This window comes from Lepisma saccharinum, chromosome 8, assembly GCF_977018435.1.
Source record: "Lepisma saccharinum chromosome 8, izLepSacc3.1, whole genome shotgun sequence".
NCBI lineage: Eukaryota > Metazoa > Arthropoda > Insecta > Zygentoma > Lepismatidae > Lepisma > Lepisma saccharinum.
Genome location: NC_139236.1, coordinates 18,366,462 through 18,389,299, shown reverse-complemented (window position 1 = coordinate 18,389,299; position 22,838 = coordinate 18,366,462). Strand labels below are relative to the sequence as shown.

Here is a 22,838-nt window from a genome sequence, read left to right as displayed (position 1 = left end):
ATATATTCCCTAAAATACCAGTCCCGCCATCGACTAAAACCAATAATTGCTTTGAGCAAACAACCAACATGCATATTCTTCATTTAAGAATCGCCAAGTGAGATAGAAACAATAGGAAGTATTCTTTTGTTCTGGCCCGCCGCGAAATAGTACCAACTTGACAAATCTGCCCGCCGCAGGCACTACTCACTTGACTCACAAAGGAAATTAAACTACCTATGTTCATTTTTCTCATTGACGTTCTGAACCCTGACCACAGAATTTTCCTGACTCACAGGAATCCATTAATTTCTGAAGCAACTCCTCTATTCCAACCAGATTCAAGTCCTGCACCTTTATCACCCAATACCTCAATTTATCCATTGAACACTTCCATAATTTGCAGTGTTCAATAGATTGATTGTTCACTCTTTCCCCAGTGACACAATCAATCAACGAAAGTGTTGAATCACCGTTATTTTTAACACAAATGTAGGGCCCCAGAAAGAGCTCGCAATATTTCTTGATTACTCTATCTTTCATGCCACCAGGATTTTGATTTTTTTACGAAGATCAAATTCCCCTCCTCAACGTTAGGATTAGCTGCCCTTTTGGCATTAAGTTTTCTCAACCTTTCCTGTCTTTTGCCGAAACTGGTTAAATTTGACATAACCAATTTGCCATCCCAGGTCACTTTATTACCCACGTCCAAAATCGGTATGCCGGTCAATCTCCTCGGCATATTCAACCTGAGTTCCGAAGGCGAAAATAACGTTTAAATTTAATTTTACACAAGATAAGTGTTTAAAGAGTTTCTATAAAATTTGAGAGCTTGATCTGCCAAATAGCCAGGAAAATGTTTTTTCACAGATATGAATCCATGTTCGGACAAACTCAGCAACCTTAACTGAATACGTGCAAGAAGAATTATCTGATAGACAGAAGCAATAACAAACAGCTGACGACATCAGCCCCGTAAGTACGCGGCGATTAAATTCTGTCACCTAATGTTTCAGCATCATTATTGTTAGTTATTAACGCCACAAATAAACGACGACACTCGTCATGAGCGAATCAAAAGTAAGTTTCCGTAGGATTCATAACTTCACGTTGCTATGCCAAATTTTATATAAAGAATGTTCGTACCTATTGAATATTGACTATTACAGCTAACCTTTGTTATAACCCTGTAAACGTTATTGAGAGACACATTCTATTACAGAAGCTCCAAGACGGACTCGTGTCAGGATCAAACCATTATTATGCGGCAAACGTCCTCTCGACATTCTTCCGTTCTCACATAACCTATGCGTGGAGACATCTTTAAAAGGATGAACAAATACGACAACTAGTGTCCCTGATGTTCCCCTACGTTCCTTTAGAACGCCCAAATTCTCAATTTTTACTACAATAGGTTCGTACTAAAATTTCACGACGATACTACGTGGTATGCATATTTAGCAACAGATTTGAAATGAAGCTACCTACGTCATGGAAACGAAATCGAATCTAAGGCTTATAGAGAAGTCACTTGCTTCTAAATGATGGTTAAGTACCATAACTTCACATAAGCTTCTATCTTCAGAATTCCTGCACTTAATTGTCCTTAAGATTCTTAATCCTGAGTATTAGCTTGACACAAGATCCCCAAGGAAATTACGTATCAAAACCAAATTAATATTTAAAAAAAAATATTTATGCTCAAAATATCTTTCTAAGCACCCCAAAGATACATAAATTATAATATTTGCCCATTTAAAATATGTTACGTGCAATATTTACATTTGTACAAAGCAAACTTACTACAACTAATTAAAGAGTGATGATAGCTCCGATGACCTCACTAGGTTTCATCTTTGAGCAATCATACTCTCCCAATCGCATTTCATGAGATTTTCTTCTGACATGAGTACGATGCCAAACCAGTCGTACTCTGTACAAAAGAGATAATGCCCAAAGAAGACAAATACTAGAAGTTTCCCCCCAAACTTTTGTTCTGATATGTTTCCGAGGACTCTTCTTTGTTTTTCTTTTCTTAATATGGCTAGGATGTAAGGGCACTCTCCCTCCCGCAACTGTTCGACTGACTCCAGAAGTTTTCTTGACCTGAGTTTCCCCTGGTGATTTCATTTTAACTCTGACGCGCTTCCTGCACCTGACTGAATAACCAGTTCCTAATTTCATCGAAGAAACGACAAATATCATACTGGACTTTCTTTTGCCCATGGGAACAGGCCTTGGACCACACCAACTGCAACTTCTGAGTTCGACTACATAATTCCCCACAACAGTCTGCGGTGAATAATCAGATATTGGTTTGACTACATTGAGTACCGAATGATCTTGCTCTAAGGACGTTTCAGGTAAGTAATTACCAGTTTCACATAAGACAGAGTTATTCTGAGCAGTTTTTGTATCAGTGGGTGTGTGACGGAGATTCAACTTGCTTACTGAACGCCCTGTATCACTTTGCACCGTGCGAACAAGCTTACCCCACGAAGACGAACCCAGAGAACAACATTCTTCGGAACAAATACCTGATGGAGAAACTTGCAAGTTCGGTTTTGGGATAGAAGTAACATCCCTGTGGAAGCCGACAGAGAAAGGCTTATCCCGGTTACCTGACGCCCCAAGAGCACCCTCCTTGCGTACAATATGTTTTCCATCATTTCCCTCGTAATGTTTTTGTTCTAACGCTACGTTCTGGTTAAGTTCGCTGGTACACTGTGCACCCCTTTCTGACCAGGAAGTCCGAGTGCCAGTGCAGTAGTCATATTTGACCAAACGTGAAATACACAAGCAATCTGTAACCGCAAGAGAAACAACAGCATCATTCGAATGTTCACAAGTTTCATGAACACCCTGTATTTCTGAATCCCATCTATTTACTAGAGGTTCACACTTCTTATCTAGCCCTTCAGCTCTACTCATGCATTCTAATCTGTATTGAGAGACTTTCAAAGTGAGATCATGAAGACCCTCACTTGTTTTGACCACATCTTGTTGCAAGTCTAAGATACATTTGCTGGTAACACTGAGGTCTGACTGAAGTTTTCCCACCAACCTACTAGTGTGAGCAGTAAGTTCAGACTTCAGCACTTTGTTACTGTCATCTAATTCTGACTTCAGCAATTGGTTACTGTCATTTAATTCTGACTTCAGCAATTGGTTACTGTCATTTAATTCTGACTTCAGCAACTCAATACTTGCTTTTGACGCTTGGAACCGTTGATCATTCCTTTCATCACTCTGCTTGATGAACGCGAACAACGATTCCAACGTCACAGGTTCGTTTTCCGTTCCCATCTTTTTTTTTTTTTTTTTTTTTTTGCCCAAAAATTAAAATAAAAATTTGCTTAATGCCTATAAAACTTTTAACACTGACGTCTCGTAATCTTAATGCGACGTGCCTGCGGCTCGAAAACTCAAAATTGAATCGTTCATGTGACGTACTCAACGTGTGCCAGTACACACTATGGGAGTTTCGGGGCCTTGATGAACGGGTATGCTAAATGAAACTGATACACTAGGATTAGTCCCATTTAGATGAACACTGAAATTATTTTAATTCAGCTCACAATTTCAATGTAACCCATTACTCCGGTAGCGCTGGTCGCCGTGTTCGTTAACGTACAGGATTACGTAACAATAGGCATACTAAGCAAGAAAGTAAAATTTGCAATATTGTAAACATTAACGGATGAACTGAAACTGGGTCTTAAGAAAAGTTACCCAAGAGAGTAACAGTGAACATAACCCTTTCCCTGACCTAAATACTAACTCAACTGTCAAAATTTCTGGGCATTATTCATACTTAAGTGACCAGCACAAAATGAACTCCATCCTGAAAAGCAACATTTACATTAATTGACATATGTATATTCATAAAATACAAAGGTAGCCTTTGTTTTATATATGTCAACACAATAAAATGAGATATTAATATATTTTATTATTACTCCCTGTGACAAAATAACAAACGAAAATGTAATACAATGAATCAGCTGTTTTAGGCTGTCATTTCAAGACCTGATAATCCGGCACAATTAATTCGACAAAATCTATCAGTAACTTTTATCGATATTATTAAGAAATTCAAAAAACAGAACTTTGTTTATTTCTCGCTGAACTCTACATTAATTATTTAGTCTTTAGTAGTTCGTGTATTCAATATTGAAACACTACTACAAAAGTTCAATTTTCGTGCTTACAACAGGCATAATTTTTTCTACATGCAGCACAATGTATTACCCTTGTTCAACTCACAAAACTCTAACAGCATAGTAATAATAAGAATTGTGTGCATTAAGCAGAATATTCAACGATATTTACTTTTAACAATTTACAGTTTGCAATTGCTGATCAGTTGAATTTTTATGCCAATATGGCTACCCCACGCGCTGCTTTCCCGCTCAAACTAACGGTGCGATGCATACTGATTAATGGCCATACACGATGCACACGAATGCTAGCATATTTTGCGAAGTGGAAAACTTTAATGCAGATATTCCTACAGACGTCTGGGTGCACTTAATAAATGAAGTTTGGTACTTACAGCCAATGCCCGAACCACGATCCGTAGATCACTTGCACAACAATGTCATCAAATATCGGCTGTATCCTTACTTGGTGAACCGATATTCTTTGCGTTGCATGTTTCCTGAACCTTTATGGATCATTTACGCCATATGGATTGCATGGCAAATTTCCAGATGTTCGGATATTCCTTGATATTCTTGTCCGAACAAAACCTTATGTGCTTTCCATCTTCCTTTTCCCGGACGAACGAACGTACTGAATCGATCTTTTACCCGTTCGTCAACAAACGAGTCCGCTCTTCGATTCGCCGTAATAAGTTCAATGTTTCGAACTCCGCTGCTTCAAATTCACTCGTTAAGTTAGAGTTTTCACTTAAATCCACTTATTAGAATATCACATTACTCACATAATCAACACAACATTTTTTCTGTCCAGAATCGGCCCGGAAACCGTAATCCCGCATGGTATGTGAACCGATTATATGAATCATTCTTTTAACCGTTCCTTACACTGTTGTCTTTTCATGTACAAGATTTTAACTAGAAAGTCCACCAACAGAATGATAAACGTAGTGTGGCAGCTTTGATGAAATTTACCAAAAGTAAACGTGAATTATTGAAGTACCCTAAAATAAGTACATACAAATATGTTCATTATAACATTTCTTGTTATACACCTTTGTTGTGGACTCTGAAGTCACAGTTTCATCCTATACCCTGCCTGTTCCATCTACACGGCAGAGCTGTACGCTGTCCTAAGGCATTAGATTTTGCAGATATTCACGTTCTGACGAAAGTCCTTGTATGCACAGATTCCACCAGTGTGCTCCAGAGTCTGGTATGATCGAATTCCAGACATCCTGTAGTGCAGCGTATCTTTCGAGGGCTAGTGTCCTTCTGTGCCAATGCTGAGGGCTGCTTCTGTTGGGTCCCTAGCCATGTGAGCATACAGGGAAATGAAGAACCTGATGCTACCGCCAAGTCTGCGGATGCAGACGTTCTACTCTATTTCTTGTCCACCTGCTGTCAGTTATAGCGACCTGCAGAATGTGTTCCATTCTTGCCTTTTTTGCACTTGGCAAGCCGAGTGGGATGCGGAAACGGGGAACAAGCTTCACGCTATTAAGCCCACCACATGTGCATGGCATTCCTCGTCCCATCCCTACCGTTGAGAAGAAGTTCTTTTAACCAGGATGCGTATTGGACACAGCCATCTTAACGCATGCTCACTTGCTGCAAGGGTTGGAAGGGTTGGACCCTCCGATGTGTCGTGTTTGTAGCGTCGTTTTAAGTGTTTGGTATATTGTTATTGAATGTGCCAGCTTTGCTATCCTCAGACAGACTTTTAATCTTCCCAGCTGTTTGTCATCCCTGTTTGGTGATGACAACAGTATTTTATCAAATGTTTTTAGATTTTTGCAAAGAGTTGGTCTTTTCCACCGTCTGTAAGGAAGCTTTTAATACATTCTGAGTTTTTAATGTGTTGTGCTTATTTTGTGCAGATCTTTTTACAATCTTGCACTTTTAATTTTTCCCAAGGGGCTTTCTACACCCCTTATTTTAACTTTTTCAGTCAGAATTTTAGATACTTATCTCTTAAGGGGATATTTTCCCGTATACATAGAAGGGTGCAAGATGACCTTAAGTGACGATGCACCCAAAACTTTTAATTTAATCAATCATTAATTATTTCTATATTACACATTGAAAATATGTTTTCAGTAACTTTTATTGTGTTAATTTTTTCTTTCTAAAAATTGTTACAGATAAACATTCATAAATGTGAGAAAATGTATATAAAATTTAGCATATTACGAGGCCCATCCGGAAAGTAGTACCCGTTTGCAACATGTGGAGTACTGGGGACACGAGTAGGCGCCGCTCAAGGTCAAACGACTTCTGCTCATTGTGTGCGAAGTTTTGTAGTGCTATCATTGTAGTTATTGTTTCTGTGAGTGTTTACAATGTTCAAAAAAATTGAAAGCGGCGCCACTTGTGAAGTGACTGTGATCAGATTTCTCAACGCCTGGAATGTGCGACCATGTGATATTCACCGACAATTAAAGGAGGTTTATGGAGACAATGTTATTGATGAGTTTGTTCGGGGAGGGAGAATGTCCAAGATGATGAACATTCCAGGTACATGTCTGTCATTATGGACAAACAGCTGAGTGCAGTTGACGAATTCATCAAGAACGATCAGTGTGTCACACTGGATGAAATCAGTGAACAGTTCCCTAATGTTTGACGAACAATTCAATCATCCACCATACAACCTGGACCTGGCTCCTTCAGATTTTCATCTCTTCACAAAACTAAAGGACTTTTTGGGAGGAAAGACATTTCACAGTGATGATGAACTGAATAAAGTAGTCACTACTTTCCTCAATAGACTGGCAGCAGAGGAATATGAAGCTGGGTTACAAAAACTCTTTACATGTTATGACAAATGCTTAAATGTATGTAGAGTAGTAGTTTAAAGTTTGTTAACATTACAAAGTTTTGTCAAAAAATATTTGTTAGGTCTTTTTTTTAAATTCTAAAATGTGTACTACTTTTCAGATGCCCCTCGTAACCTGTGGAAAAAGGATTGATTTTACTTTGCTTTTCTGTCACTTTTGGCTAATCACTAAGAGTGTGGAAAGAGGATATCTTGTAGATTTCAGAAAGGTTTGGTAAATAAGAAACTGAGCAACATGTTTCCTATGATTTTCTTGAACTCAGAAAAAAAGAAACAGACTCCATGGAAAAACACAGTATTTTCAGGTTAGCCTGCAAAGTATTTTAAAAAGTCCACTACTACTCCCAAAGTTATAAATTTATTTAATTATTGTACAAGTAAGGCCAGCAAAATTTGACTTTCTTACATTAATACGTTATTAGAAGAATTGAAATGTATGTCTACAAAAAGCAACAAGATTTTCCTCTCTTACTTCTCCAGCAGTGGCGGTCTCTCCATGGAACAGAGGGAACAGGCTGTTCCCTTCTACTTATCGCCCATTGAAGCTATTTTAATTATCTATATTAACATAATAAGAACACTTCTTTCTCCCGAAATCAACATGCCGAAGAAAACTCACCGTGACTGGATGTTTGTTTACTTCACCTACCCTCGTCGTTCCACCCTCTAGTGCCTGACACCGAGTATTTCCAACTACGCGTGAAGGTAAACGATCCTCATGGTCCCACTTCCCACCAGGGAAGCTGAACTCGCTAGCTGTTCCCTACGAGAGACAGCGAATTTGTTTTCCTTTGAGTTTTTGCTATGTGCTAAAGTTTAATTGCATCGTAGTGATAGTTTTGAGTGTAGTAAGTCTATAGTTTCCTAATCTCATTGCAAAATTGCGTCTGACATTCATAACGAACTGGAAAAATGTTCTACAGTTAATCGTCTGCTAAATGCCTTGGCTAAATGCTGCGAAATAGCTTCCGAGGGAACAGCTTGCATCCACCTGTTCCAGAAGCCCCAAGACTAGGTGCACGCAGAGGCAGGACAAGAAAGCGAATGTTGCGAGCATAGGGTTGAGAATGTTGTATGATCGACCGGCTGAAGACGAAAGCCTTTAGTTCATTGAACTTTACAGAAAAGACAGCAAACCAAGACCTACCCTAACCGAATTAAAAACAAAAACGAATGGTACACAAGGCATTTTATAAAAAGTTACTACAACTCTGTAAAATGATTAACTGGATACTCTTCCAGTGGCAAATTATTGTTGTCCTTGTTTGTTCACGAGAAGGGAGTTTGGAACAGTTCTGGTTTTGTCACAATTTCTACAAATCTAGCGGATGTCATGAAAAAACTCTGCCATCTGATTGCCATTATTGCATTGAGGACGTTTGAATTACAAGAATGCTCAACTCTACAAAAAAATCAACATAATCTACAAATAGAGAGATGAAGCAGGTTTCGACAAAGCATTTTTTCTCTCTGATCACTCATAAATTGCTTTTATTATTATGTTCTTTGTTGCACATCAACAATTTTGTTATTAATGTTATTTTTACATTATAGTATCATATTTGCTTTAACATTGTTATTGTCCAAATTTTAACTTGCTTCATGTATGTTACTTCTGAATTGCTTCATATATGTTACTTCTGACAATTTGTAACATATGTATGGTATGTTTATTTGGTTAGGAGGGGTGCCAACAGGGGGGATTATGGTGCAGGTTGCGCTATCGAGATTTTTTTGGGGTGGTTCCCTTCAAATAATATAAAATTCAACATTTATATCTTTTTCCAAAATATATGTAAAAATTTTACACCTTAAATGCACCATATTTAATCCATTAGATGAAAAAAAGAAAGTGTTTAAGGGTATTATCAAAAAGGGGGGGGGGGGAGAAATATCCAACTCTAGGTCTTAGATTATTGTGGGTATTTTAGTTAGAGGGGGATTGAGCCTTAAATTGAGGGCATTTATACAATTATTGTGTATTACTATTGTCTTAGACAGACTATTGCGGAAATTCTGGTGTGGAGATTGAGAATTAATTTTTTGGATGAGGCATAATCCACTCTTCAATATCAACAGTAAGTCTAAAATTGGCATGGAAACTTTGTTCAAATCTCAGATTGTCAAGAGATTTCTTTAGTGGAGAGAGAGTTCGAAAATTAAATTTTGGAGACTGCACTTGGCGATATGATATCCACACGTTTTCGACCCCGAACGTGCAAAGGGGAAGCTGGAAAAGACTAAATATCTCTGGATCTTAAGAAAGTATTGACATTCCATTAAATTAATATTCTTGAAAGCCTGCAAAGGAATGGATTTAAAAATGTTCTTGCTTTCGCAATGATATGTTACTAGAATGCGTGTTTGGTGCTTGAACGAGGTGAGTGTGAAGTTTATATACTATAGCTGCATTACAAGACAAGATATATTCTCGATTATGATGAACGATTTTAGGGGTGGTCTTGAGTGATGGGCACCCCTGTTTAGGAAGGAGGTGCAGATCAAGTATAGTGTTCAGTAAAGCTAAGAAAGAAGTTACTTTCAGTAGACACGCTGTCGTAATTTAATGCATTGTGGGAATTACGATATGGTTTAAGGGCACAAATTATATGATTTGGAGGGGATGCTCCATTGGCCTTGGGGGGGGGGCACCCCTGTATTTAGTTCATTTCAATAAGGGTTGAATTTTACTTGGTCTACTGTATTATATTACGACGGGTATGGGAAGGGAGGGGGCAAGTAGAGGTCACCTGTTCCCCTGTCTGATTTAGCACTGCACGCCACTGTTCTCCAGATATTTCTGTCAGCTCCAATATTCACTGATGTACCAATACGCTTCTGCCGTTGAGCATCAATCCTTATGAAAGCTGTTTAAATTTTACTCCATGAAAGCTTTAATTAGCTTTATGGTAAGAATAAATATTTACACAGTTTGTAATGTAAGTCTTGCAGACATTTGCTAATGTGAAATCCATGATTTTACATTTTCTGCATTATACATGAAATACTATACTATGAAAAACATAAAATGAAGGTTCAACTCTGCATACGTTCATAAAATATATTTTGCATGAAATTTATGAATTCTGATGGTCGCAGATAACATAATTAAAGAAAATAATGACCACTTTCATTATATTACATTTGAATTAAATTGAAACTCCTGTGAATGAATTTCATTATTGGTTACTTCTGTGCCCAAAATTGAAATTATTAAATGGGTGGGGGTGACGTGTTTGCTTGTTCATTGCTGCATGCTTTCCGTAAATTTTCCAAGTTGGAGAAAAACCATCCTGGTAAATTGTTCATGGCTAGAGTTTCTAAAGGTCAGCACTCAGAATCTGCGACTGAAAGTAATTCCTGCACCCCATTGAGGTCTGGATGCTCCCCTTCCTCTAGGCCTATTATAAACTCTGGACCACTGGCCGTAAGCATCCAAACTAGATTTTCCACTCTTACTTCTCCAGATATTTCTGTCAGCTCCAATATTCACTGATGTACCAATACGCTTCTGTCGTTGAGCATCAATCCTTATGCTTGTTCGTGGTTCCTTTTTTGGGCTTCTGGCAACCCTGATGTGTTTTCCATTTTTCTACATAGAGAAAGAAAATTTTATATATATATATACACACACACACACACACACACGCCTCACAAAACATTTGGAATATTGTTATATTATGCGATAGGTTTTGATTGATTGGTGTTTTAAGTCTACTTGATGCACAGTAAAGCTTATCAGGACTATACCTGCAGTTTAAAGTGGGATCTGAACCACTATGTTCTTCCATCAGGAATCAAACCCAGGACCCCTTGATTACAGGGCGATGACAATTGGGCAATAGGCGATAATCAGGGTGGCATATGTTAGTAAAGGCACAAGAACGTCCACCAGACAGATTCCAGGTGTTATTGAATTCCAAGATCTTGCCTATCACCTATTGCCTAATACGGAGGTTGTTTGCTTTATATCCCACCATTTTCGATTCTGTGCTGCCACCTGGCATATCATGCTGGAACTATGGGTCTGCTGGCGGGAGTAGTGTTGTGTCTGACCTTGTAGGTGCGTGAGTGTTGGTTGTGAATGTTATCAAATTGCACCGAAAATCAACTGGTATTGGGAGTGTTACGTAATGGCACTTTTCCATGCTAAGTTTTCATACGTTCGCATTGTGAAACAGTGTCGGGAGAATGGGTTAACACTCAGGGTGACTACTGCGAAAGCTATTGTGGCCTGTTACACATAACAGGAGACGAACTGCAGGAAACTGTATGAAAAGTACCTGGCAGGTTCCAAATGGAAGAAAGTTGTCACAATGGATGAATCATATGTCTATCTCACTGCTGGTGTCACATTCGGGTGATCATATACGGTGACATTGACGGCAAGGGGCGCAGCAACTTTGTTCGTCAGTGCAGGGAAAGTTTTCCTCGTGGCTTTATGGTTGTAACGGGATTCGGATATGAGGGTAAGTTGATGATACGCAAGGTGGATAAAAAACGAGAAGGTGAATGCCAGATACTTCCAAGACTCCATTCTGACACCTATCTATCAGAGAGACATCCCACAATTGTATGGAATGGACACGAACCAGGGGATGATCCATATGGACAAGGCTTCGAGTCATACCACCAGAACATCACTACATTTTTATCAGGAAATGGCAGAGGAATTAGGAATTCGTGTCATTCCTGTGAAAAGCCCAGATGTCAGTCCAATGGATTTTTGCGCATTTGGACTGTTGAACGACGTCTTCAACATTGCCGCCCGTGCACCCTGGATGGTCTATGGAAAGCTTGCAGGGAGGAGTGGGACAGAATTCCCATGCCTGTCCTGCGCCGGAGCTTGCTGCAATGGAAACTGCGATGCCGGGCGATAGTCCACAATCCTGGAGGTCCAATAGAACATGATCGGTGGTGGCAGCACAGTATCTCTTAAGGTGAGTACCTGTCAAAAATGGTCGGATATAAAGCGAACAACCTCTGTATAACAATATTCCAAACTTTTTTTTGAGGAGTGTATAATAATGGAATGGAAACACTCACCAGACACTGGAAATATTACATTTTCGCAGCTACAATCTGCATCTTCAACTGTAGAGAAAGGAAAGATGGTGCAAAGTGAAATGCATGTTTGACCTACATAATTGCCAGATCCAGATTGAAGTTCTATATGGTACAGGAAAATGTGGTTCTTTCGCCACACTTGTCAAAAACTGTGAGTGGTATGGTAAGATATAAGAGGGGAGGGGGTGCAATGTGGGGAGAAGGTAGGGTTAGCAATGGAGATGAGGGGGTGGATATATTTTTTTAATTATATGCGTGGTCTGGCTAAAAAAAAAAAATGAGACTGGCAACCCTGTTCGAAGTATACATGCAGCAGTGGGGAGCGTATGTGCGGGTAAATAAACCTTGAAGCTTCAAGAAGCTGATGACAGAACCTGTTGTTGCTGTCACTCGTAGTTAGTCTGTGAGCAGTGTTTTAAGGTGGAGATCCACAATTGTGTTGCCTTAAAATGGCAGATAACTCTAGCAACATTAACCTCAAATTCCTGGTGAAATTGGAGAAATCACTGAGAGTGTCCGCCCTCCATGTCTGCTGTCACTCAAATGCTGACATGATCGTTCTGAACAATGTCAATAATGTTTGCCACATTTTCTTCTGTTGTTGCTGTGGCAGGGCGACCCATGTCTTTCATCGTTTTCAATGTCCTCGCATCCCCAGCGAAGCATTTCTTCTATTCATACACAATTTACACATGCACACGTGACATCACCATACACCTCATGAAACAGTTTCACACACACACTCGGTGATTTCTTCAATTTTGCCAGGAATTTCAGCCTCCCCTATGGCATCGTCACCTTGTAATGAAGGCAATACCCGGTGGAGGCACATAGTGGTTTGGATCCCACTTGAAACTATAGGTCCAGTCTCGATTAGCCTTATTGTGCATAAAGTGTACTTGAAACACCAACTCAATCAATCAAAAATCACCATAAATTTAAGGCTAATGTGCTGCCAGAGTTTCATATTTGTAATTTTACGCAACACAATTGTGGACCTCCACCTGCTCACAGACTAACTACAAGTGACAGCTATGCTGGGTTCTGTCGTCAGCTGCATACCCATTGCTGCACGTATACTTCCAACAGGGTTGCCAGTCTTGTTTTATTTTAGCCAGACCATATATTCTTCAGGGTCCTACAGCTGAAAATATTCCTAACATTTTGCTGCATTGAGACCAGGAAAGTAAAATATAAAATCAGAGTTTCCCTCTGTATATGAGGGGGGTGGGAGAGACTAATAAGTTTTCTGTTGATATCAACTGGTATATATCACTGTGTCAATGAAATTGCTTCTAATTTATTGAATTGGTATTGTAAGAATGTAAAGGCAGAGAACTCAAGAGTCTTATAAAGTACATGTTTAAATATGTATTTTCATTTTCCAAGTTAAATTCTGCAAATTGCACCTGATTGCATACATTTATCAGATCGTTATTATATATTATTCAACAGTGGCAGCGATTGGGTTCCAAAACTGGGGGGAGGGGGGGCCAAAGACAGTATATTTCCCTTTGTAGATAAGATTTAGTATAGTGCGGCAGAAAAAGTGGTGAAAAGTGGGCGCAACTGCCTCCCATCGCCCCCCCCTAATCACCGCCACTTTTATTCAATACGTATAATATATGCAAGTAGGACTGAAATAATGACATGTATCACAGCCTGAAATTAAAAAAATAAAGGTAGAGCTCCCAAGATCTGTTCACCAGTACTCCCAGATATCCATCTAAGGTTGTGAGAAATTAGAACCACTTCATGCAGATAATATTGTTAGAAAAATTGCCAACAGAATTCAAACCTGGCTGTTGGATGAGATTCTGACTGGATCATCAACAGAGGTAGGATTTTTATGAAATAAGTCCTTCACCACATGTCCTGATGACCTAAAATTTCCATAACTATGCTCCAAAACAACTTAATAAAAATTAAACTGCCCAAGAACAACATATTTGCAGCACAGTGTTAATCACCTGTAGAATAACATGCATCTTCCCTGTTTTGACTGTTGCACTCAAGTGGTTTAGGTTAATTTCATTGAATTCTAGGAAACAATAGGAATGCAGGGCAGGCAGGAAGGTTGCACCCCATGTCACACTAGCATCAGAGTAATAACTAGGCCTCTGAAGTTGATGGCCTAAAAAATATTAAAAATTACCTAAAAATAATTTTCATTCTTAAAATGAAAGCTTGATTTTTTTCAAAAATTACAAAAGAGTATTGAATAATTAGACAAAGCCTGTTGTTTGGTGTTTTAAACTACTGAAGCAAAGGGAAAAAAGGAATTAAGTCCTAATGTAGTTCTCGTTATTTTTACTTCCAGGTTTTCTGTGAAAGTCATTCAACTCCTTTCAGAGTGGGTCTTGCACAACACAGTAGTTGGTCAGCATTTGAAAATGTAGTTGTGTTTCACGTAAAGTGGCCAGTGCGGGCAAAGTGGCCATGTGAGTTTTCTTCACTGTATAGCGCTTCTGCCATGCGGCAGCCAGGTGAAACAGTCGCCACGGATGCTGTCAGTGTTGTCTGTGACTTTGAAGCAGGAAGCTGCACTTTTGTACGAGTAGATGTGAACTCATTTTTCGCAAGTCTGATTTTAGCTAAGTGGTACAAATTGTTGATTAAAGCGAAATAATAGTAAGTGTTATAATTATATGCTCTTGTGCTGTTTGATCAGCGTGAAATAACCTTTTGAATGATGTGTGTTTGAGAACGCTAAGTCATGTAGGTTAGACATTAGACCACAGTTTTTGTAATGGCGTCATTCCGGGCAAAGTGGCCACGAAACAGACAGACTCGAAAGGCAATGAAGGATGGATTAGATGTTTACACGTAAAATGTAAGAAGTGGGCACATGAAGAGTGTGTCTGTTGTGACAAAGAAGATGATGAGTTTGAGTGTGAATTTTAGAAAATTAGGCCTACGCCGAATCCTTTATTGATAGACTATTGATTACGAATTACTATTTACTCTATCTTGTAAAGATTTCATACTTAAGATAATACTTAAAAAACATAATACTTATTCTTAATGTGTAATTAATACTTCAGCTTGTGTTGATTAAATACACACTCTGAATCAATGTGATTTGTTCATTTACCTATGCAGGTAAAATGGCATAGGGGCTGGCCACTTTACCCAATCTAGGTGGACAAAGTGGCCACTTCATACTTTTTTTAAAAAAAAAGTAATGTGTACATTTCTAAACAACAAGAATTAAAAAAGTAAAATAGAAATTGGAAGTAAAGTTATTATATTTATTATTGGTCTATGTTTCTATAACTTTGCTGATTAAAAAGGTATGATAAGAATTCATTAAACCTTAGAGTGGCCACTTTACCCTTCCTTCCCCTACATCATAATGTTTTTATATTGCGACTAAAATCCAAGATTAAAGCGGTTATAGTGGCTAGCAAGGGAACCTCAAAGTAGGCATCACACAAAGTATAAGTGCTGGGACAAAATAAATGTACCACAATTAATTATTTAATCCATTGCCAAACTTTCAGTTAAAAATAATACTGTTCATTTGCATTGACCGTGTGTTGAACTTGCTAAGAACACCATGTCAGGAAATTTAAATACATACATTATGCTATCAAATGCATTTAAAATTCATGAAACATGGGAGAAGAAAAAGTAAACCTTAAAAATAAAGAAAAATGCAATAATAATGGCAAAAAACACTGAAAAATGACCTAAAAGCAAAAAAGGCAGAAAAATGAAAAATAAGAACAATGTTTTCCAATTCTGACTTAAGGAAAACAGACTGATATCAGGATTAGCATTGTTAGATGATTTTTCATCAACTTCCGAGCCCTAGTAATAACAGTTTTCCCACCATACAACCACTTTTTAACCCCTGTCTTCCTCAGTTCACAGGTTGCAGAGCTGAGAAGATGCACTTCTAAGGAATCTAATAACTTGAGTGAACATGAGATGGAAAAAGAAAGTAGCAGTTTGAATATATTTCTGATACTTCCGATACTCTGAAATTCAGTTATTTCACATCACTCCTATAATGCTACCAATACATTTTTTGTAGAGTCTAAGATATCCTGAAGAGCACTAATATTATGTTGAAAAATTAATTTTGCAATTAAAGGACAGCTATTTTTAGTATTCTGATTATCTCCTATCTGAAACTGTGAATATTTAGAATTGAAACTTCTAGATTGGTACAGTGATTTTGCAATCAGAATTTGCAACTAGACCTTGCCATTACAGAGTGTCTACCAGTCAAGAGAAAGTAAGGAAATTAACAGGTAGGTCAAGAAAGTCAAGTAATTGTGCTTGTGGTCCAGAATGTTTGCTATTTTATTCAGTGTAGGGAATTTACATTCTTATATAGCTGTACTTGGATTTGATAAAATTGAATATTTGGAAATCTAAAATTGTATTCAATTGTGGTTAATATTTGTTCACTTTGTTTCGTAAGAATTACATTCTTGTATATGTTTTCCTGATTAAATAAACTTAAGAAAAAGGAGAAAGATCAAGGAAAAGGAAGAAATGTGAAGAGAAAATCAAGAATTTTTGATTATATCTCAATAATGACAAAATATAACTTCGGTAGTGAATAATGAAAGTAGTGGTATTTGTGGTATTATAAGGACCACTTACAAGTGTAGAAAGTATGAACCCCCCTCAAGCAGATTTGCTTACACTTAAAACAAGCTCAACATGAGCATATGAGCTTTTTGCTCAAGTGCGGAACCTGTCTAATCCAAGATTTTTGTGAAAATGCCCTCATGGATTCCATCAGAAAGTATGACCCCCCTCAGATTGATGTGCCTATACTTACAAAAGGCACTTCTGTGAGATTGTTGTCCATAAATTTGTTAAAAATATGCCCCTCTTGATATTTTTTTTGCCCACACTTAAAACTAAGCCAAGACACACACACACACACACACATACACACATATTTACTTCTGGTTTAAGTTCAATTGGATACCCGCTTCAATTTGTTTATCTAATATTAAAACAATGCAATATGCAGAGACCCTCTAGAATTGCTCCGTGACTCTCTCATTTCTTACATCATAAACATATGATTTTTCCCCTATGAGAATAACACTACATATGGTGTCAACAGGTAATGCCTCATGAAATTCACAGATAATTTTAATATTTGTTCTGTCATTCACCACAACTTGTTTTCTTTTTGAAGCATTGATTACAAACATGGGTCTCTGTGCTTTGAATTCATCTGGTGTGTAATACATGTCAGTATTGCCTGTAGTGACTCTCTTGAAAGCCGTAAATGCTTCATATAATTTAAGGAAATCATCCTTGGACATGTCTAAATTGTAATTTTCTCTAGGAAATACCTCATTTCTGCCATTTTTAAGATATATGTTCTTGATGTTGCAGCTATCAAATTTACTTGAATTTTTTTCCTGATTATTGTTTCTTCCAGTCTGAAACAGTACCACTACAAAATCAGGCATGTCATATTGTATACTGGAGAATGAATTTGTAGCATCAAACTCATAATAAGTACCAGATGCGGGCTTCTGTACACATTGATATGTATAAAATTGTAGAGGAATTTGTGGATTTTTTAGAATATCTGCTTTGTATTTAAGAGCATAACTGGCCTCGTATTCAACAACAGGGATTCTTAACTCCATAGTCTGAATAATGCATTTGCCCTCATCAGGTAGGGTATCAGGCAGAGCTTCTCCTGTGGGGTTTATTGCACTGTACCTCATCAAGGCATTGTTATCATTTGCAGCTCTTCTAAATGTGATTCTTAAACCACCCTTCCACATAATATCTTTGTAATCCGAGAAGAATCCTGGCAATAGGCGCATAGGGAACAGTACAGTGTGGTTTTTAGATAATATCTTATCACCAGCCTCGAATCCTCCTATTTTGTAGTAAGAAGCCTCGGTTTTGGATAATTTTAGTGTGGCCAAAGCTGTGGAGGTAATACCGGGATAATCCACTCTGTTTATAACAACGCCATGCTTTCTGATCTCAATTTCAGAGAATAGATGTGGCACAAAATTGTCTACAAGTCTTATATTTGAATTTGCCGGATAATCTGTTCCATCGAGCTTTACAACATCAAATTTGATGTATAAATCTGCTCTGTGAGGGTGTATAAATCCATCCCCTACATCAAGATCAACCTCAATCTCTGTGTTGGGTTGATTTAAATTTGCAAATGTCCTCCTGTTTGGAGGGAATGATTGTAGCTCATAACTCTCAATATTTTCCATTGTATGTATTTTTATTTAAATGTTAATCTCTATGATAGCAGTTGTTGTGGCTCCTGCAAAATCAACTAATTCTTCTTTTTCATTAGTGACCATCAATTCAATATAATCTATTCTGTTGTGACACACAGGAAAATATAATGTTGGGGATGGATTGTAGATGATTGGCTCCATAAATTCAGAATTAGGTTTGAATGTTGCAATGATGCCTGTTTGTTTGTGAGTGCCTATGCCATTTGATTTGGTGATCATACCCTCTGCTACATTACAGTGAATATTCAGAGTTTCTATGGCTAAGAATTTAGGTATATTCATAGCAGTGTGTTTGATGCCTGGTTCAAGTTTTGTGTTGTTCTCAAATCCTAACAGCTCTCCTATAGTACCCAGATCCACTGTTTCTGTAGCAGATACAATTTCTACTCTGTGAGTGACAGAATTTTGACTTAACACTACACCTCTGGGTAATTGAGCATTTAGAGTGGATAGATTATATTGCCCTGGAGTGATGACAATTTTTTCATCCCCTACTGCAATTGTGTTGTTGTGGTGTGTAATATTGGGGATCAGGTACATGCCATAAAATGCCCTGAGAGCTATTGTTTTGGGATACACTATGTCATCATGCAATTTGAGTTTCAATATTGAATTTTGGCTGGTGAGATGGAATACCCCCATGATGTTTTAAATACCACAAGGCTTTTTGAAAATCTTCAATTGATGGTTTATTTATTTGAGACATATATCTAAGAACAGATAAACACAAATGTCCGCAATTAACATCTTTGAAGTATTGAACACGGGTATTATTGTAATAAAGATTAGATGAATTTAGATATTTTATTAAATTTTCAGGTGGAACACCTCCAAATGAATCAAATACAAATGCTTCATTTTTTAAATATTTAAGATAACAAATCCAGTGAGTGCCCTGATTTTTGTACTTATCCAAATTAACAATGCCACACTCTTTGTTGAGTGGTTGTTCTGGCAAAGAATCAGACATGTACACACCTCTAAAATGTTTGATGCCCAGTGGCTTGATTAAAGCTTCAATATCTTGGTTTGTAAGCGGCTCTTGTTTTTTTTAAACTTATTCATGGCTCTCTTAACACCTTTGCCTTTTTTCTCCATTGCCAGGTTATGGCGCTTCTGCTCATCTAATTCTGCCCTATTTTTCTTGGCATCTATTACTGTTTTTGCTATGGCAGCTGATCCCCCAGCCAAGCTCCCCACAGCCCCGAGAGCAGCTAAGATGGCAGGGATGGTAAATATGAATCCCCCCACATGTGATTTTTTTCTTGATTGCTGTAATTTTTTTAATTGGGGGGTGCTAAGCAACAATTTCATACCATGCCCCTTTGCAATACAAGAATTTTTTTTCTTGCGCTGCTTTTTGGTTAAAAGACTGTCAATAGTTTTAAGAGATTTGAGACCTGCATAAGGTATTTGATACATAACACCCTTGGCCTTCATTGTAGGTTTATTATATACATATTCACAACCCCCACCCCAATTTTTGTTTGGTGCTCATGGCTATGGTGGTTCCCAATGCTGCTATTTTTTCACTCAAAGAAGCATCTTTGCTTACAAATCTGCCAAATGCAGCCTCTTCTAATTTCTTGTCTGCAACATGTCTCTTGTCAAGATCAGAATGTGTGTTGTATGCAATGTCATGGTCTCTACAAGCAGCATCTAAAGGATTAACACCAGGATCACCTCTGTTTAATCTATGGTCCAATTTTGTGCCTGGACCACAATACTGATAGCCTGGAATATGCAGTTCAAATGGCAGTTTGTTTATAATGTCATTAACAAGGCCCCGACCCTCAGAAATATTCCAAAATTTGGGTGGTAGAGTATTAATAATTTTTATAAGATATCCAATCCCCTTAGTGTCATTCACTATAAAATTAGACAATTTGGTGCTTATCATGTCCATAATTCCAACCTTTTCATTGTAAAAATTGTGGTTCCCAGCATTTTCCTCCCCAGCTATCACCAATAACCTATCTACAAGTTTCCTGACATCATCAACCCACACAAATTCTTTGGGCAGGGTGTTGTATTGTTTGATTCCACTGCCAGTCTTGATCTGTGACCATATGGGCTTGATTAAATTGTTGTATTTTGCCCCACTGCTCGACTTAACCCTTTTTTGTGTGGGATCATTGTTCTGGTATAGAGCATCTGATTTTATTAATATTTCTTTGTAATCCTCATAATCCTGATCTGTATAGCTGCCAGGCCTTTTCCTAGTCATCAGTTCCCACAATCCAGGTGTTCCGGTGTACTTAACAAAAGCACCTTTTTCTCCAAGTCGAGATTCTGAATATACAATTATATCATCTCCCATAAATGTTACTCTGAAATTGCCAATTCTATGTATGATGCTGCCATCAAGCTCTGTGTCAGCATATAAGCCAAACACCTCATCTTTATTGTCTTTAGGTGTGGTTAAATATTTTTGAGCAAGAAGACCCAATTCAATAGGATCCTGACTAGCCTCAATTCTTCTAGGAGCAATAGGACTAGGTGTATGAATACTGGAAAGTGGGGTGAGTGGATAATCTAATATGTTCCTAGCAGCTACAGGTACAAGCTCTGTGAGCAAATTTTGATTTTGCTCTGTAACAGTTTTGATATTTTTACCTAAATTATTAATAGCATCAATTACAGGCTGTTCTGTTTGTTTGTGTTTTTCATAAATTCCACGGTTCTCTGATTTCCATCCCTTAAATCTTTTTACAAGATAATCTCTTAACTTAAGATCATCAATGATTGGCCTTTTCATGGTTATTTATTTATGTTTCAATGTCTAGAAAATAGTTGATTTTATTTCTGTATTTGCCACTATTGGGTGTTCTTGTCATATCAATTGTGACAAACCCATAACTGTCCTGGTTCCAGCACTTGCTGCAAAATTTGGAAAAATCATTATAGCTCAAGTCCCCACCTACATATTCATCATGTATGTGTTTGAGGTTGGTATGGTCTTGATGAAATATACATATAAAATTGCTGTTGTCTCGGATCAGTTGCTTGGGTATTTTTGAAAAAGTCTGTGCCAGGTAGAAGCAATCAATGTTTTTGTGCCGGCCCTGTGTAAAAAAGTTTCTAACCTTGTTTTGATTATCCAGTATAATGTCATCAAACACAACAACAGAATTATCGAGACATTCATCAAGTGGCTTAACATCTGGTTCAAAAGTGGCAATATCCAATCCATCATATAGCTTCATCAGCTGCTGATATTTTAATTGTTCCAAGCTCTTAGAGAAGATATACAAGTGCCTGTTTTTCCAGTCTAACCAGTTGGCTGCCAATAAAAAATTATCAACCATTAGTGTAGTTTTACCACAAGCAGATGGCCCAACAATAAGACACCTAATATTATCAGGCAGCAAGTTGCCATTTCTCTTATTCTGCTGTTCAGGTTCTGGCAGCCTCTTTATAACATCCCAGGTGCTCATATTATTATTTTGTTTGCATCGATCCAGCTGTGTTCTGGAAGTCCTAGCCATTTGACAAGTAACTTGTTGCCTTTTCTGCGGATGATTTTTTCTATGAGATATGTGTCAGGCTGTTTAGTTTTGCTGAGCTCTTGTTCATAGAACCTGCCTTTGAGAATTTCTCCTCGGTGGTCTTTTATTATATATGTGTTAAGGGTCCCGGGTTTAATTTGAACCACTGTAAATAATTCTGTGCTCCAGTTTCTTGTAAAGCCTCTCTTGAATAAGTGCTTATATTTGCTTATTCTTACTTGATCCCCCACCTTGTATTTGGCCTTTCTTTTTGTTGGCTGGTATCTAGGATAATAAACAGTCCTGATCAATTTTTGCTCATCAGATGAAGTTACTTCAGAGGGTTTCATGTTGATTGTGGAATGGATCGAGTTGTTATATTTATGTAGAAGTTCTGGAAGAATATTAATCCATTTATAATTACCTTGAAGTGTAAATTGTTTATACATAAGATTTTTTAAGGTTCTGTTGAATCTCTCTACAATTGAGGCTTTGAGGTCACTGTAACTTGAATAATGTTTTATTGCCTGGCTTTTAATAAATTGTTGAAACACTGAATTATAAAATTCTTTGCCATTATCTGTTTGCAAATAGCGCGGTGATCTTCCACTCTGATTGATGATTGTTCTGATGGCTTCTGTAACACATGCTCCTGTCTTGGATTTGAGTGGCACAGCCCAGGCAAATTTTGAAAATGTATCTATGGCAGTGAGTAGATACTTGTAGCCCTTGTTGATTTTGTCTAAGTTTTTCAACTGTCCACTTGCCATTTCAATCAAGTCGCTTTGCCATAAATCATCTATGCCCTTTGTGACTACTGGGAGTCTCTTAAAATTATGTCTGGCCTGTCTGTGTAATTCATCAACAATAATTTCTCTAGACATAATATGTAAACAAGAATATTGCAACTATGGGGTGTTCAGCAGCTGATACTGCAGGATTTTCTAAATATAATTTGTCCCCTATTTGTATTTTAAATTCCAAAGAGCCATCATCTTCAGTATAGGCTGTTTCCAATGTATTGGGATCTGTAAAATCCTCTAATTCTACA

General features: G+C 37.7%; 1 protein-coding gene across 1 annotated transcript in view; it reads right to left on the bottom strand.

The window, feature by feature from the left end:
• Positions 1 to 10,160: 10,160 nt before the first annotated feature.
• The window catches only part of LOC145991385 (uncharacterized), a 77,133-nt gene continuing 64,455 nt past the window's right edge, over positions 10,161 to 22,838 (bottom strand). The window contains exon 3 of the mRNA XM_083127377.1: positions 10,161 to 10,570. Within this exon, the coding sequence (XP_082983503.1) occupies positions 10,313 to 10,570 (258 nt within the window). The 3' untranslated portion in view covers positions 10,161 to 10,312. The remainder of the gene's footprint in view (positions 10,571 to 22,838) is intronic.